The 17,271-nt window shown below is 43.9% G+C and overlaps 1 protein-coding gene across 2 annotated transcripts in view; it reads left to right on the top strand.

The window, feature by feature from the left end:
* The window catches only part of LOC118373255 (G protein-coupled receptor kinase 5-like), a 70,098-nt gene that overhangs the window by 19,221 nt on the left and 33,606 nt on the right, over positions 1-17,271 (top strand). For both annotated transcript variants that reach the window (XM_052479119.1, XM_052479120.1), the window contains exons 2-3: positions 10,791-10,886; positions 11,015-11,127. In XM_052479119.1, coding sequence (XP_052335079.1) covers positions 10,791-10,886; positions 11,015-11,127 — 209 coding nt within the window. The remainder of the gene's footprint in view (positions 1-10,790; positions 10,887-11,014; positions 11,128-17,271) is intronic.

The following is a 17,271-nucleotide window of genomic DNA, read 5'->3' as shown; positions in this document are numbered from 1 at the left end:
GATCCACTCATGATGCAATCTCTATTGCACTCAACACTGCCTTTCCCTCCTGGACAAAAGGAACACCTATGTGAGAATGCTATTCATTGACTACAGCTCAGCGTTCAACACCATAGTGCCCTCAAAGCTCATCACTAAGCTGAGGACCCTGGGAATAAACACCTCCCTCATCAACTAGATCCTGGACTTTCTGACAGGCCGCCTCCAGGTGGTTAGGGTAGGTAAAAACACATCCGCCACGCTGATCCTCAACACGGGGGCCCCTCAGGCGTGCATGCTCAGTCCCCTCCTGTACTCCCTGTTCACTCATGACTCCAACATCATCATTAAGTTTGCTGACGACACAACAGTAGTAAGCCTGATCACCGACAACGATGTGACAGCCTATAGGGAGGAGGTCTGAGACCTGGCCATGTGGTGCCAGGACAACAACCTCTCCCTCAACGTGTTTGAGACAAAGGAGATGATTATGGACTACAGGAAAAGGAAGACCGAGCATGCCCTCATTCTCATCAATGGGGCTGTAATGGAGCAGGTTGAGAGCTTCAAGTTCCTTGGTGTCCACATCACCAACAAACTATCATGGTCCAAACACACTAAGACAGTCGTGAAGAGGGCACGACAAAACTTATTCCCCCTCGGGAGATTGAAAAGGTTTGGCATGGGTCCTCAGCTCCTTAAAAGGTTCTACAGCTGCAACATCGAGAGCATCCTGACTGGTTGCATCACTGCCTGGTATAGCAACTGCTCTGCCTCTGATTGCAAGGCACTACAGAGGGTAGTGCGTATGGCCCGGTACATCACTCAGGCCAAACTTCCTGCCATCCAGGACCTCTATACCAGTTGGTGTCAGAGGAAGGCCCTAAAAATTGTCAATGCCTCCAGCCACCCTTGTCATAGACTGTTCTCTCTGCTACCGCATGGCAAGCGGTACCGGAGCACCAAGTCTAGGTCCAAAAGGCTTCTTAACAGCTTCTACCCACATTCCATAAGACTCCTGAATAGCTAATCAAAGGGCTACCCAGACCCCTCTTTTATGCTGCTGCTACTCTCTGGTTATTATCTATGCATAGTCACTTTAACTCTACCTACATGTACATATTACCTGGACTAACTGGTGCCCACGCACATTGACTCTGTTCCGGTACCCCCTGTATATAGCCTCCACATTGACTCTGTTCCGGTACCCCCTGTATATAGCCTCCACATTGACTCTGTACCGGTACCCCCTGTATATAGCCTCCACATTGACTCTGTTCCGGTACCCCCTGTATATAGCCTCCACATTGACTCTGTACCGGTACCCCCTGTATATAGCCTCCACATTGACTCTGTACCGGTACCCCCTGTATATAGCCTCCACATTGACTCTGTTCCGGTACCCCCTGTATATAGCCTCCACATTGACTCTGTTCCGGTACCCCCTGTATATAGCCTCCACATTGACTCTGTTCCGGTACCCCCTGTATATATCTTCGCTATTGTTATTTTACCGCTGCTGTTTAATTATTTGTAACTTAACATTTTTATTTTAAATTTTTTACTTAACACTTATTTTTCTTAACTGCTTGATGCATTGATGTTTAAGGACTTGTAAATAAGCATTTCACTGTAAGGTCTCCTGTTGTATTCGACACATGTGACAAACTTGTATTTTATTTACAATGACTTCAGAAAGTATTCATACCCCTTGACTTATTCCACATTTTGTTATTACAGCCTGAATTAAAAATGGATTAAATATTTTTTTTCTCACCCATCTACACACAATACCCCATAATGACAAAGTGAAAACATGTTTTTAGAAATGTTTGCAATTGTGTTGAAAATTAAAAACAGAAATATAGTATTTACATAAGTATTCATATCTCTGAGTCAATACTTTGTAGAAACACATTTGGCAGCGATTACAGCTGTGAGTCTTTCTGGGTAAGTCTCTAAGAGCTTTCCACACCTGGATTGTGCAACCTATCCCCATTTATTTAAAAAATTCATCAAACTCTGTCAATTTGTTTTTTGATCATTGCTAGAAAATAATTTTCAGGTCTTGCCATAGATTCTCAAGTAGATTTAAGTCAAAACTGTGACTCGGCCACTCGGGAACATTCACTCTCTTCTTGATAAGCAACTCCATTGTAGATTTGGTCTTGTGTTTTAGGTTATTGTCCTGCTGAAATGTGAATTAATCTCTGTGTCGAGTGGAAAGCAGACTGAACCAGGTTTCCCTGAACCAGGATTTTGCCTGTGCTTAGTTCCATTCCATTTATTTTTATCCTGAAAAACTCCCAATTCCTTAATGATTACAAGCATACCAATAACATGATGCAGTCACCACTATGCTTAAAAATATGGAGAGTGGTACTCAGTAATGTATTGGATTTGCCCTAAACACAACATTTTTGTTGTCAGGACAAAAAGTGAATTGCTCTGCCACATGTTTTGCAGTATTCATTTAGTGCCTTGTTGCAAACAGAATACATGTTTTGTAATATTTGTATTCTTGTCACGGATACCTCCGAAACTGTCATTACGCACACCTGGCCCCTATTCCCATTGATTAGTAATTGTATAAGTGTGCCCTTTGTTCACCGTTGTCCTGACGATTAATTGTTCCAATGTCCGTTGGTCGTGTGAGTACCTGTGCTGTGTTTTTGCTTTCATGCCACGTGTATTGTGCCGATAATTCCGGGTCTCGTCCCATGTGATAATCATTGTGCGATTGTGTATTTAATCAAGGTACTCCTCGCTATTTTGTTTGGGTCTCAACCCTGTGTTTGGTATACATGTTTGTTTGGTCTTCGTACAGAGCACGGGGACTACAATGTAACTCTTTCAAAGTCACCATTGGCCTCATTGTGAAATCTCTGAGTGCTTTTCTTCCTCTCCGGCAACTGAGTTAGGGAGGACGCTTGTATCTTTGTAGTAACTGGGTGTATTGATACACCATCCAAAGTGTAATGAATAACTTTTCTATGCTCTAAGGTATATTCACAATGTATGCTTTATTTTCTTTCTCATCTACCAATGGGTGCTCTTCTTTGCGAGGCAATGGAAAACCTCCCTGATTTCTGTGTTTGAAATTCACTGCTCAACTAAGGGACCTTACTGATAATTTTATGAGTGGGGTTCAGAGATGAGGTAGTCATTCACAATTACACTATTATTGCACACATTGAGTCCATGCAACTTATTATGTGACTTATTAAGCACATTTTTACTCCTGAAATGATTTAAGCTTGCCATAAGAAAGGGGTTAAATACTTATTGACTCAAGACATTTCGGCTTTTCACGTTTTATTCATTTGTAAACATTTCAAAAAAACATAATTCCACTTTGACATTATGGGTTATTGTGTGTAGGCCAGTGGTCCCAAAAAATCTAAATGAAATATATTTTAAATTCAGGCTTTAACACAACAAAATCTGAAAAATGAAACGGGTGTGAATACTTTCTGAAGGCCCTGCATGTATTCTAATAGCCCCCCCCCCATGGCCCTTTCCCCATGTGTTTCCATAGTAAATCCATTGTTTTGATCGAGTTTGAGTGACCTCTTTACCACATCTATATCGATGGGTACACTTGCTGCTTTTACTTCCTGCTTTTACTTCCTGCTTTGCTCTTATGGGTACACTCACAATAGCCTCCAGTCCACCCATTATGCCATCATTGACTTGAATGGGGATGTGCGGTATATTAATTATATTTATATGGCAGCATATGCAGTCACCAGGAAAATCACCAGGAATTCACCAGGAATAGAGCAAAACATTTGTTTCCAAATATTCCCATCAATCAAAAAAGAGTCTCGATCGTGTCTCAGTGCGATCACATTTACATTACATTTACATTTAAGTCATTTAGCAGACGCTCTTATCCAGAGCGACAGTAGGAAATTATTGTTATTTACAAATGCACATTTTTGGGGGACTTAGTTGTTGTCAATTTGTTTCCTTCCCCTGGTCTAAAATGTCAGGATGTAGTTTTCTAGCAATCACTTTTACATTAGATTGTGAGGTTTGTATTGTGTTGATCATGTGTGTCTTTTATTTATATAAATATATATATATATAAAAAATATAAAAAATGTTATACCTATGTTGCCATAACTATGTTTTTTGTTAACTATGTGTGTGACAGATCCAGTACAGACCTACTGTGCCCGAGGCCTCTCCTGGCCTCCCATCCCACGTAGTCAGGATGAGCTCATCGTTACAAAGTCCACAGTGGAGCTCTCTTCACTCACAGTATTCCTCAAACTTCACTTTCTCTCTCTCTCTCTCTCTCTCTCTCTCTCTCTCTCTCTCACACGCACACACACGCACACGCACACACACACACGCACACACACGCACACGCGCACACACGCACACACGCACACACACACACACTTCACAAAGTTCCCTTTACTCAGGACAGTAGGATGATGGTACACACCCTCCTCTCTAATTACATTTTTATTTATTTTTTATTTAACTAACACTGAAAGCGCACACGTAAGTATGATGATGGTAACCCCCTGGTTTCTCTCCAGACAGATGTAGTTCTCTCTGACATTATTTTTACTTTGCTCGGCTCGCACTGATGATGTCAGAGCTGTAAACCAGAAACACGAAACAAAGGGAGTAGTCCGCATAACCCGCATGGAACAAATTACACTGACGGGTTCCTGTACGCAATGAGCGCACACCGGAATGTGTGTGTTTGTGTGTGTGTGTGTGTAAGAGCGAGCGAGTGAGAGAGTAATACACTGTGAGAAAGGGAGCTACAGAATAGAGTGATAGAGAGAGGAAGGGGAGAGGAGAAAGTTTACATAAGACTTTTATGACTCTATTCATACTTTTATAACCCAACTTTGTCAAACAGAAAGCTACAGTAACAAACCCAGACACTGTGCTGCTTGACACAGGCTTTTACTTAATTTAAACATTATACTAAAGTTAGAAATCTGAGCATATTAATTTATTATAGTTTCACATTTCCACAAAGGCTTAGCACTATCACACAGTGCCAGATGCATTCCATTGCAGACGGTCTTGGAATGTTCATGTCAATGTTTCCCCTTCATTAGGCAGCGATGGCCAGCTGCCATGGAAGTAACATAAAATGATAACTTGTGAAAGTAATGGGGTCATGTTTTCTGCTCCCACTATGGCGCAGACTTATTGTCATGAAAAGTACGGTTATTTTGTCTTCCTGTCTACATGCTGTAGGTAGCATTGAATGCTATACACACTTCTGGTGAGGTTGCTATTGTAAAAAAGAAAATGTGTTCCCAGAATGGATTTTAGTTTGAAACCATTCTTTGGTTACACTGCTACCATGTAGTTTAATTTCATGCTGTAATGACATACTATGCACTAGAATTATACTGGTAATGTATTTTAAAGTCTCTTTATTGTGGGACCCCCATAGCTTCATCGCTGTGTTTCTGTGATGCTGTGTGTGTGCCTGATTTGGTCATTGTTTTAATGTTGTTTGGAATCTGTGAAGTGAATCCATGGAGCCCACCTCACAGTATTTAGTTTGGGCTCTCTTTGATGGCAGTACTGGCTTGCAAGTAATGTTCTAAGTGTTGGTCCCTGGTTCTGCTGTTTCTTAAGATCTATAGCATCCATCACCTGTATCTTAGATGGGATCATCCTAAGGCTGTTTGTTACTGCTAACAATTAACTGCACTGAAATGAGTACTGGTAGAGTTTGCTAAGCAGTTATAAATGCTTTCTTTCAAATGACACACACACACACACACACACACACACACACACACACACACACACACACACACACACACACACACACACACACACACACACACACACACACACACACACACACACACACACACACACACAGGCCTGAGCCTGTTCCTTCATGTAGACTTTGTCCCTGTTAGTTTCAGCTGAACACCAAAGTAAAAGTCACTCAGATACTTTTCAGGTTTCATTTGCCCACAGACACACTTGTTCTTTGTGCTTTGATCAGTAGGTTTTCTCAATGACTTTTAAAGGGTAAGTGTATGGTTATTTTGTGTTGTCCTAACCATAGAATTAGATATCTATTCATGTGGTCCTTTAACAAAAACATGTTTTAAACAATGGACTGATATGCTAAATACACTGCTCAAAAAAATAAAGGGAACACTAAAATAACACATCCTAGATCTGAATGAATTAAATATTCTTATTAAAACCTTTTTCTTTACATTGTTGAATGTGCTGACAACAAAATCACACAAAAATTATCAATGGAAATCAAATTTAACAACCCACGGAGGTCTGGATTTGGAGTCACACTCAAAATTAAAGTGGAAAACCCCACTACAGGCAGATCCAACTTTTATGTAATGTCCTTAAAACAAGTCAAAATGAGGCTCAGTAGTGTGTGTGGCCTCCACGTGCCTGTATGACCTCCCTACAACGCCTGGGCATGCACCTGATGAGGTGGCGGATGGTCTCCTGAGGGATCTCCTCCCAGACCTGGACTAAAGCATCCGCCAACTCCTGGACAGTCTGTGGTGCAACGTGGCGTTGGTGGATGGAGCGAGACATGATGTCCCAGATGTGCTCAATTGGATTCAGGTCTGGGGAACGGGCTGGCCAGTCCATAGCATCAATGCCTTCCTCTTGCAGGAACTGCTGACACACTCCAGCCACATGAGGTCCAGCATTGTCTTGCATTAGGAGGAACCCAGGGCCAACCGCACCAGCATATGGTCTCACAATCTTGGTGTTCTCGGGCAAATGCCAAACGTCCTGCACGGTGTTGGGCTGTAAGCACAACCCCCACCTGTGGACGTCGGGCCCTCATACCACCCTCATGGAGTCTGTTTCTGACCGTTTGAGTAGACACATGCACATTTGTGGCCTGCTGGAGGTCATTTTGCAGGGCTCTGGCAGTGCTCCTCCTTGTACAAAGGCGGAGGTAGCGGTCCTGCTGCTGGGTTGTTGCCCTCCTACGGCCTCCTCCACGTCTCCTGATGTACTGGCCTGTTTCCTGGTAGCTCCTCCATGCTCTGGACACTACGCTGACAGACACAGCAAACCTTCTTGCCACAGCTCGCATTGATGTGCCATCCTGGATGAGCTGCACTACCTGAGCCTCTTGTGTGGGTTGTAGACTCCGTCTCATGCTACCACTAGAGTGAAAGCACTGCCAGCATTCAAAAGTGACCAAAACATCAGCCAGGAAGCATAGGAACTGAGAAGTGGTCTGTGGTCACCACCTGCAGAACCACTCCTTTATTGGGGGTGTCTTGCTAATTGCCTATAATTTCCACCTGTTGTCTACTCCATTTGCCCAACAGCATGTGAAATGTATTGTCAATCAGTGTTGCTTCCTAAGTGGACAGTTTGATTTCACAGAAGTGTGATTGACTTGGAGTTATATTGTGTTGTTTTAGTGTTCTCTTTATTTTTTTGAGCAGTCTATATAACTATACATTTGACTCCTGACAATTGCACATCGAATGAGTAAAAAATCTGTATAAGTTGAACCATTCCTTACTGCATCTCAGATATACAGTATCTGTGCTAAACCAAAATGTATTTTATCTACCATGAAAACAACGGGAAGGTTGTTAATCTAGTAAACAAGTTGTAAACCTGTGACTTCAAATGAGCCAAGATAGAGATAATTGATTGGCCAGCAGAATGGAAAGAGGTTACTGATTGGTCATGAATGTGGGAATGCAGCTCAATAACCGGGCATGTAAAAGTGATTATTCAGTGGGGACGAATCAGACACTTAGAGAGTGAGACTAAGAAAGAGGGAGAGATTAAGAGAGGGAGGAAAAGTGAGATAAGGGTAAGTAAGAAAGAGGAAGTTGATGGACAGACCGACAGAGAGAAAAAGAGTGAGGAAGGAAGAGACTGGGAGAGAATAGGATATAGTACAGGGGTGGGCAAACTACGGGCCGGGGGCCGGTTCAATCCGGTGGGGGGTGGGGGGTTGGTTATGATTACGTGCTAAAACCACTCCAAGCTTCTCTTGAATGTCTGCAACTAGATAGAAAGTATGCAGAAATGATAATGAACGTATAGATTTTTAAATAATTGCCCTTTTTTTCTGGCCTGCAAACAAATCAATCCCCAAAAATCTGTGCGGCCACCCTTTGAATTTCGAAAACGAGCCAAAACGTTTTCCCACCACTGGTACGGTAGATGCAGAGGGAAGGAGGAGTATTATGGTCAAGTACATCCATACAGGATTTACACTAGTGTTTTACCCAATTTACCCTAGTGTTTTACCCAATTTACCCTAGTGTTTTTACCCAAAAGGATCCGACTTTTATGTTTCCACCTACGCAGGCCGACACCCCTGTCGTCTGACTAGGTCATGGCTTCGGTGGACCTGCTCTCACCTGGGGCCAAAGCCAGGCCACTGGTACTTTTAACCCTGCATTTACATACCAATGGCCAACTGTGAACTTTAACATCTCACAAAGCAACTGTTTTGATTATGCAGAGGTTGTTGATTCTGCTTTTACAGTGGTGTTACAGTGTAACAACAGCATCGTGTTGTATTGAAAGACAGGGTGGAGGACCAAGCTATTCACACCATCTTTCTTACACCTGGTTATTCATTGTAAATCCATGAAGGGAATGAATGAGAAAACACTGTGGAGAAGGAGAGAGAATTAGATATGTTGTAATTCTCTATTTGATGGGCCTCATTCCATCTATTTGATGAGCCTCGTAGACCACATGTTTACCACCTATGATATGATGTCCACCATAGTCTCTTGCTCTAACCAGCCTAGCCTTCTGAGAAGCCTGACTGCGTCTCACCTGTCTGTCACTTATTCATTACTTTCCCCCATTTGAATCAAAAAGAGTTGTATTTCTGTTCTCTGAGAAGTTGTGTGAACGTAGCTAGGGAAGTGGGCTGGGGAAAGAATGTCATAGTTACTGTTGCTTAGGCCCAATAGTTATTTTAGGATGTTTAAGGTCAGGGTTAATAATTCACTAGTTACACCTGTTGACTTGTTGGAGTTACATTTCCATTATATTCCATGTGACCCAACCAGGAACATCTCTGGGTCCTAGTTATAGCCTGTCTGTTCTTCCTGGTCAGGGCATGTGTTGCCTGAAAGGCCTACCTCTGCAAGGGTTCCACTACATAGCTTTCACCTGTCAAGTCAATGTCAGTTCAGTGAGGTGAAGGAGGGGAGGAAGGAGGCCCATTGTGTAACCCAGTTTAGACTGAGGACTGAGGGGAGGAAGGAGGCCCATTGTGTAACCCAGTTTAGACTGAGGACTGAGGGGAGGAAGGAGGTCTGAGGAGAGGAGGGAGGTAACCCTGTTTGTGAGGTCTAAGGCCCCTGTTTAGACTGAGGTCTGAGGGGAGGAGGGAGGCCTGTTGGTAACCCTGAGGGAGGGGAGGAGGCCTGTTGTGGCCAGTTTGACTGAGGTTGTGTAACCCTGTTTAGACTGAGGTCTGAGGAGAGGAGGGAGGCCTGTTGTGTAACCCTGTTTAGACTGAGGTCTGAGGGGAGGAGGGAGGCCTGTTGTGTAACCCTGTTTAGACTGAGGTCTGAGGGGAGGAGGGAGGCCTGTTGTGTAACCCTGTTTAGACTTAGGTCTGAGGATAGGAGGGAGGCCTGTTGTGTAACCCAGTTTAGACTGATGCCTGAGGTGAGGAGGGAGGCCTGTTGTGTAACCTCGATTAGACTGATGCCTGAGGTGAGGAGGGAGGCCTGTTGTGTAACCTAGGTTAGACTGATGCCTGAGGTGAGGAGGGAGGCCTGTTGTGTAACCTAGGTTAGACTGATGCCTGAGGTGAGGAGGGAGGCCTGTTGTGCAACCTCGGTTAGACTGATGCCTGAGGTGAGGAGGGAGGCCTGTTGGCACCAGGTCAGACTGATGCCTGAGGTGAGGAAAGAGTTTGATGGGGTGAGGAGTAAAGTTAGACTGAAAGGAGGGATGTAACCTGTTAGACTGATGCCTGAGGGGAGGGTCTGTGGCAGCAGTCAGTGTGCAAGAAAGAGTTTGGGGGGGTAAGTAAAGAGGAAAGGGATGTGAAAGCTGCTAAAGCGTTTACACACAGTGAGTGGTTAACACATTACATACTTGTTGGAGCGTTCCTGGATTATTGATTAAAGATGTCCATCTGTCTATAGCCCTCACTCTCTCCTCTACCTCGCTCTCTCCTCTACCTCGCTCTCGCTCTCCATCACTCTCATACCAGACTATCCTACACAATGTGAGTGTGAGACAGGGAAGGGCAAACCTCGCAAACATTAGCACCATTTCAGTAGCAAACATGGTTAATCATATGATATTGATGCGTGTGTGTGAGAGCCCTCTGCTGGAAGCATATTCAGGGTTATTTAGTGATGGAATCTGCTTTGGCCAAGCTCTATGTTCCGACGGGAATCTGTCTGACTGGGATGGATTCCCTGTTAAACACACACGCACACTGTTCTGCCTCGGGGGGGCCACATTCCCCGGCGCATTACACAGAGGACGAAAAGGAAAGGGAGAGAAGGGATTTGGAGAGGAAGTGAGACATAATGTATAAATGATACATAAACACAATGGCTATGAGTTCATTCAGAGCCCTGATCTGCACTCATTTGTCAGTTGCAGAGCTCTCCATCTCTTTCTCTCTTTGCGTGCGTGCGTGTGTGCGCCTCAGCATAGAACATATCAGTGTGTGTGTGTGTGTGTGTGTGTGTGTGTGTGTGTGTGTGTGTGTGTGTGTGTGTGTGTGTGTGTGTGTGTGTGAGCACAGAACCTCAGTTGTTGTAGTTAATCGTCCCCCTCATCCCTTGTTTTCTCTCTCTCTGCAGGTGGAGGTGGGAAGCGGAAAGGGAGGAGTAAGAAATGGAAGGAGATCCTTCGCTTCCCCCACATCAGCCAATGCACTGAGCTGGGCAACAGCATCGGTACATTACTGTGTGTGTGTTTTTGCAAGTATTACTTGTGTGCCACTTTGCTGGTGTGTTGTAAGTGTTTGTAAACATGCCTAGGTCTATCCAAATGTGTATGTGGTTTGTTTGTTTGTTTCTGGCAGATCGGGACTACATAAGCCTGTGTGAGAAGCAGCCTATCGGCAGACTGCTGTTCCGCCTCTACTGTGAGACCAGACCTGAATTGCTACGATGCATCCACCTACTGGACGCCATGGTAAACACACGCACTTTGATTAAACACTATCTCAAAAATGACTGATCATGTTCAGTTGACTGAGAGAAGATAATCAAATTGAGAAGGGATTATACTAACAGCCTCCCCTTTACTCAGTGACACAGTGTTCCAGATGACAGGTTTTACATTGTAGAGAAGAAACCATCAAACCCAATATCAACAGTGGCTTGCAGCCTCCCCATTATCATGTGACTGGATGAGAGGATTGTTTCTGGTCAGACCCCCCTTCCCATCCGCACCCCTTCCCACCAACCTAAAAAGGACCGTCACGCGCTCAGAGGGAAATTACCCTCGCACACACAAAATACATGCATTTGTAGTCGCACACACTAGATCTGAGGGTAAAACACAATGTTATGAGAAAGAAGATGGAATCAGACATCTAGATTCCATCACCCAAATACTCTTGTGGGGTCGTTTTTTTGTGAAGGAGAAACAGATACTATACTGTGTAAGCTAGGACAAGAGGGAGAGAGCAAAGGAAGGAAGGAATGTGCCTGGGGTCCCTGTGGTTCCTCTGACGTCAGTGCAGAGGGAGGGGGGGTATGTGTGATTGCTGGCGAATTATGATTGGCTATTGTTGGCCAAAGTCTGTATGCGTTGACACACACACACACACACACACACACACACACACACACACACACACACACACACACACACACACACACACACACACACACACACACACACACACACACACACACACACACACACACACACACAACTACACAGAATGAGCTTCCCAATTGTTACCCCTAGGGGTTAGCTGAAGGGAAACGGAGACGCCCCCTTGGCTTTTTGGCAGACTTGTGTATACACACACACACACACACACACACACACACACACACACACACACACACACACACACACACACACACACACACACACACACACACACACACACACACACACACACACACACACACACACACACACACACACACACACCACTAAGGTCAGAGGAACAGATCTAATCACTGAAGTCTGGCCTTTTCACCCCACGCCTTTCTTTCTATGGCTCTGTTTCTCCCTCTCTTTCTTTCTATGGCTCTGTTTCTTTCTCTTTCCCTCTTTCTTTCTATGGCTCTGTTACTCTCTCTGTTTCTCCCTCTTTCTTTCTATGGCTCTGTTACTCTCTCTGTTTCCCCCCTTCTTTCTATGGCTCTGTTACTCTCTCTGTTTCCCCCTCCTTCTTTCTATGGCTCTGTTACTCTCTCTGTTTCCCCCTCTCCTTCTTTCTATGGCTCTGTTACTCTCTCTGTTTCTCCCTCTCCTTCTTTCTATGGCTCTGTTACTCTCTCTGTTTCCCCCTCCTTCTTTCTATGGCTCTGTTACTCTCTCTGTTTCCCCCTCCTTCTTTCTATGGCTCTGTTACTCTCTCTGTTTCCCCCTCCTTCTTTCTATGGCTCTGTTACTCTCTCTGTTTCCCCCTCCTTCTTTCTATGGCTCTGTTACTCTCTCTGTTTCCCCCTCCTTCTTTCTATGGCTCTGTTACTCTCTCTGTTTCCCCCTCTCCTTCTTTCTATGGCTATGTTACTCTCTCTGTTTCTCCCTCTCTTTCTTTCTATGGCTCTGTTACTCTCTCTGTTTCTCCCTCTTTCTTTCTATGGCTCTGTTACTCTCTCTGTTTCTCCCTCTTTCTTTCTATGGCTCTGTTACTCTCTCTGTTTCCCCCTCCTTCTTTCTATGGCTCTGTTACTCTCTCTGTTTCTCGCTCTCCTTCTTTCTATGGCTCTGTTACTCTCTCTGTTTCTCCCCCTCCTTCTTTCTATGGCTCTGTTACTCTCTCTGTTTCTCCCTCTTTCTTTCTATGGCTCTGTTACTCTCTCTGTTTCTCCCTCTTTCTTTCTATGGCTCTGTTACTCTCTCTGTTTCCCCCTTTTTTCTATGGCTCTGTTACTCTCTGTTTCTCCCTCTCCTTCTTTCTATGGCTCTGTTACTCTCTCTGTTTCCCCCTCCTTCTTTCTATGGCTCTGTTACTCTCTCTGTTTCTCGCTCTCCTTCTTTCTATGGCTCTGTTACTCTCTCTGTTTCTCCCCTCCTTCTTTATATGGCTCTGTTACTCTCTCTGTTTCTCCCTCTCCTTCTTTCTATGGCTCTGTTACTCTCTCTGTTTCTCCCTCTCCTTCTTTCTATGGCTCTGTTACTCTCTGTTTCTCACTCTCCTTCTTTCTATGGCTCTGTTACTCTCTCTGTTTCTCGCTCTCCTTCTTTCTATGGCTCTGTTACTCTCTCTGTTTCTCCCTCTTTCTTTCTATGGCTCTGTTACTCTCTCTGTTTCTCCCTCTTTCTTTCTATGGCTCTGTTACTCTCTCTGTTTCCCCCTTCTTTCTATGGCTCTGTTACTCTCTGTTTCTCCCTCTCCTTCTTTCTATGGCTCTGTTACTCTCTCTGTTTCCCCCTCCTTCTTTCTATGGCTCTGTTACTCTCTCTGTTTCTCGCTCTCCTTCTTTCTATGGCTCTGTTACTCTCTCTGTTTCTCCCTCTCCTTCTTTCTATGGCTCTGTTACTCTCTCTGTTTCTCCCCTCCTTCTTTCTATGGCTCTGTTACTCTCTCTGTTTCCCCTCCTTCTTTCTATGGCTCTGTTACTCTCTGTTTCCCCTCCTTCTTTCTATGGCTCTGTTACTCTCTCTGTTTTCCTCCTTCTTTCTATGGCTCTGTTACTCTCTCTGTTTCCCCCTCCTTCTTTCTATGGCTCTGTTACTCTCTCTGTTTCCCCTCTCCTTCTTTCTATGGCTATGTTACTCTCTCTGTTTCTCCCTCTCTTTCTTTCTATGGCTCTGTTACTCTCTCTGTTTCTCACTCTCTCTTCTTTCTATGGCTCTGTTACTCTCTCTGTTTCTCCTCTTTCTTTCTATGGCTCTGTTACTCTCTCTGTTTTCCCCTTCTTCTTTCTATGGCTCTGTTACTCTCTCTGTTTCCCCTCTCCTTCTTTCTATGGCTCTGTTACTCTCTCTGTTTCTCTCTTTCTATGGCTCTGTTACTCTCTGTTTCTCCCTCTTTCTTTCTATGGCTCTGTTACTCTCTCTGTTTCTCCCTCTTTCTTTCTATGGCTCTGTTACTCTCTCTGTTTCCCCCTTTTTCTATGGCTCTGTTACTCTCTGTTTCTCCTCTCCTTCTTTCTATGGCTCTGTTACTCTCTCTGTTTCCCCTCCTTCTTTCTATGGCTCTGTTACTCTCTCTGTTTCTCGCTCTCCTTCTTTCTATGGCTCTGTTTCTCTCTCTGTTTCTCCCTCTCCTTCTTTCTATGGCTCTGTTACTCTCTCTGTTTCTCTCTCTCTCTTTCTATGGCTCTGTTTCTCTCTCTGTTTCTCCCTCTCTTTCTTTCTATGGCTCTGTTACTCTCTCTGTTTCTCGCTCTCCTTCTTTCTATGGCTCTGTTACTCTTTCTGTTTCTCGCTCTCCTTCTTTCTATGGCTCTGTTACTCTTTCTGTTTCTCCCTCCTTCTTTCTATGGCTCTGTTTCTTTCTCTTTCTCTCTTTCTTTCTATGGCTCTGTTTCTTTTTCTCTTTCTTTCTATGGCTCTGTTACTCTCTCTGTTTCTCCCTCTCCTTCTTTCTATGGCTCTGTTTCTCTCTTTCTATGGCTCTGTTTCTTATTCTCTTTCTTTCTATGGCTCTGTTACTCTCTCTCTTTCTCTCTTTCTATGGCTCTGTTACTCTCTCTGTTTCTCCCTCTTTCTTTCTATGGCTCTGGTTACTCTCTTCTCTTTCCTCTCTTTCTTTCTATGGCTCTGTTACTCTCTCTGTTTCCTCCTTCTTTCTATGGCTCTGTTACTCTCTCTGTTTCCCCCTCTCCTCTCTTTCTATTCTGTTTCTCTTTCTCTGTTTCCCCTCCTTCTTTCTATGGCTCTGTTTCTCTGTTTCCCTCTCTTCTTTCTATGGCTCTGTTTCTCTCTGTTTCCCTCCTTTTCTATGGCTCTGTTACTCTCTCTGTTTCCCCTCCTTCTTTCTATGGCTCTGTTTCTCTCTGTTTCCCCCTCCTTCTTTCTATGGCTCTGTTTTCTCTGTTTTCCCCTTTCTTCTTTCTATGGCTATGTTACTCTCTGTTTCTCTCCTCTCTTTCTTTCTATGGCTCTGTTTCTCTCTGTTTTCTCTCTTTCTTTCTATGGCTCTGTTACTCTCTCTGTTTCTCCCTCTTTCTTTCTATCTCTGTTACTCTCTCTCTGTTTCCCTTCTTCTTTCTATGGCTCTGTTTCTCTCTCTGTTTCCCTCTCTCCTTCTTTCTATGGCTCTGTTACTCTCTCTGTTTCTCTCTTTCTATGGCTCTGTTTCTCTCTCTGTTTCTCTCTTTCTTTCTGTGGCTCTGTTACTCTCTCTGTTTCTCCCTCTGTTTTTCTTTCTATGGCTCTGTTACTCTCTCTGTTTCCCCCTTTTTCTATGGCTCTGTTTCTCTCTGTTTCTCCCTCTCCTTCTTTCTATGGCTCTGTTTCTCTCTGTTTCCCCCTCCTTCTTTCTATGGCTCTGTTCTCTGGTTTCTCTCTGTTTCTCGCTCTCCTTCTTTCTATGGCTCTGTTCTTCTCTCTCTCTGTTTCTCCCTCTCCTTCTTTCTATGGCTCTGTTCTCTCTCTCTGTTTCTCCTCTCCTTCTTTCTATGGCTCTGTTACTCTCTCTCTGTTTCTCCTCTCCTTCTTTCTATGGCTCTGTTTCTCTCTCTGTTTCTCGTTTCTCTCCTTCTTTCTATGGCTCTGTTACTCTCTTCTGTTTCTCGCTCTCCTTCTTTCTATGGCTCTGTTACTCTTTCTGTTTCTCCCTCCTTCTTTCTATGGCTCTGTTTCTCTTTCTCTTTCTTTCTATGGCTCTGTTTCTTTTTCTCTTTCTTTCTATGGCTCTGTTACTCTCCCTGTTTCTCCCTCTCCTTCTTTCTATGGCTCTGTTTCTCTCTTTCTATGGCTCTGTTTCTTTCTCTTTCTTTCTATGGCTCTGTTACTCTCTCTGTTTCTCTCTTTCTATGGCTCTGTTACTCTCTCTCTCTGTTTCTCCCTCTTTCTTTCTATGGCTCTGTTTCTCTCTGTTTCTCCCTCTTTCTTTCTATGGTTCTGTTTCTCTCTTTTCTTTTCTATGGCTCTGTTACTCTCTGTTTCTCCTCTCCTTCTTTCTATGGCTCTGTTACTCTCTCTGTTTCCTCTCTGTTTCTCTCTTTCTTTCTATGGCTCTGTTTCTCTCTCTGTTTCTCTCTCTCTTTCTTTCTATGGCTCTGTTTCTCTCTCTGTTTCTCCCTCTCTTTCTTTCTATGGCTCTGTTTCTCTCTCTGTTTCTCTCTCTCTGTTTCTATGGCTCTGTTTCTCTCTCTGTTTCTCCCTCTCTTTCTTTCTATGGCTCTGTTTCTCTCTCTGTTTCTCTCTCTCTTTCTTTCTATGGCTCTGTTTCTCTCTCTGTTTCTCTCTCTTTCTATGGCGCTGTTTCTCTCTTTCTATGGCTCTGTTTCTCTCTCTGTTTCTCCCTCTCTTTCTTTCTATGGCTCTGTTTCTCTCTCTGTTTCTCTCTTTCTATGGCTCTATTTCTCTCTGTTTCTCGTTTCTCCTTCTTTCTATGGCTCTGTTTCTCTCTGTTTCTCCCTCTCCTTCTTTCTATGGCTCTGTTTACTCTCTCTGTTTCTCCCTCTCTTTCTTTCTATGGCTCTGTTTCTCTCTGTCTCTCTCTCTCTTTCTTTCTATGGCTCTGTTTCACTCTCTCTGTTTCTCTCTCTTTCTTTCTATGGCTCTGTTTCTCTCTCTGTTTCTCTTTCCCTCTTTCTTTCTATGGCTCTGTTACTCTCTCTGTTTCTCCCTCTCTTTCTTTCTATGGCTCTGTTTCTTTCTCTTTCTCTGTTTCTCTCTCTCTTTGTTTCTCTCTCTCTGTTTCTCTCTCTTTTTTTCTATGGCTGTTTCTCTCTCTGTTTCTCTTTCCCTCTTTCTTTCTATGGCTCTGTTACTCTGTCTCTTTCTCTCTTTCTTTCTATGGCTCTGTTTCTTTTTCTCTTTCTTTCTATGGCTCTGTTTCTCTCTTTCTATGGCTCTGTTTCTTATTCTCTTTCTTTCTATGGCTCTGTTACGCTCTCTGTTTCTCTCTTTCTATGGCTCTGTTTCTTTTTCTCTTTCTTTCTATGGCTCTGTTTCTTTCTCTTTTCTCTTTCT

Source organism: Oncorhynchus keta, chromosome 25 (genome assembly GCF_023373465.1).
Source record: "Oncorhynchus keta strain PuntledgeMale-10-30-2019 chromosome 25, Oket_V2, whole genome shotgun sequence".
Classification (NCBI taxonomy): domain Eukaryota; kingdom Metazoa; phylum Chordata; class Actinopteri; order Salmoniformes; family Salmonidae; genus Oncorhynchus; species Oncorhynchus keta.
This window is presented reverse-complemented; position numbering and strand designations above follow the sequence as displayed.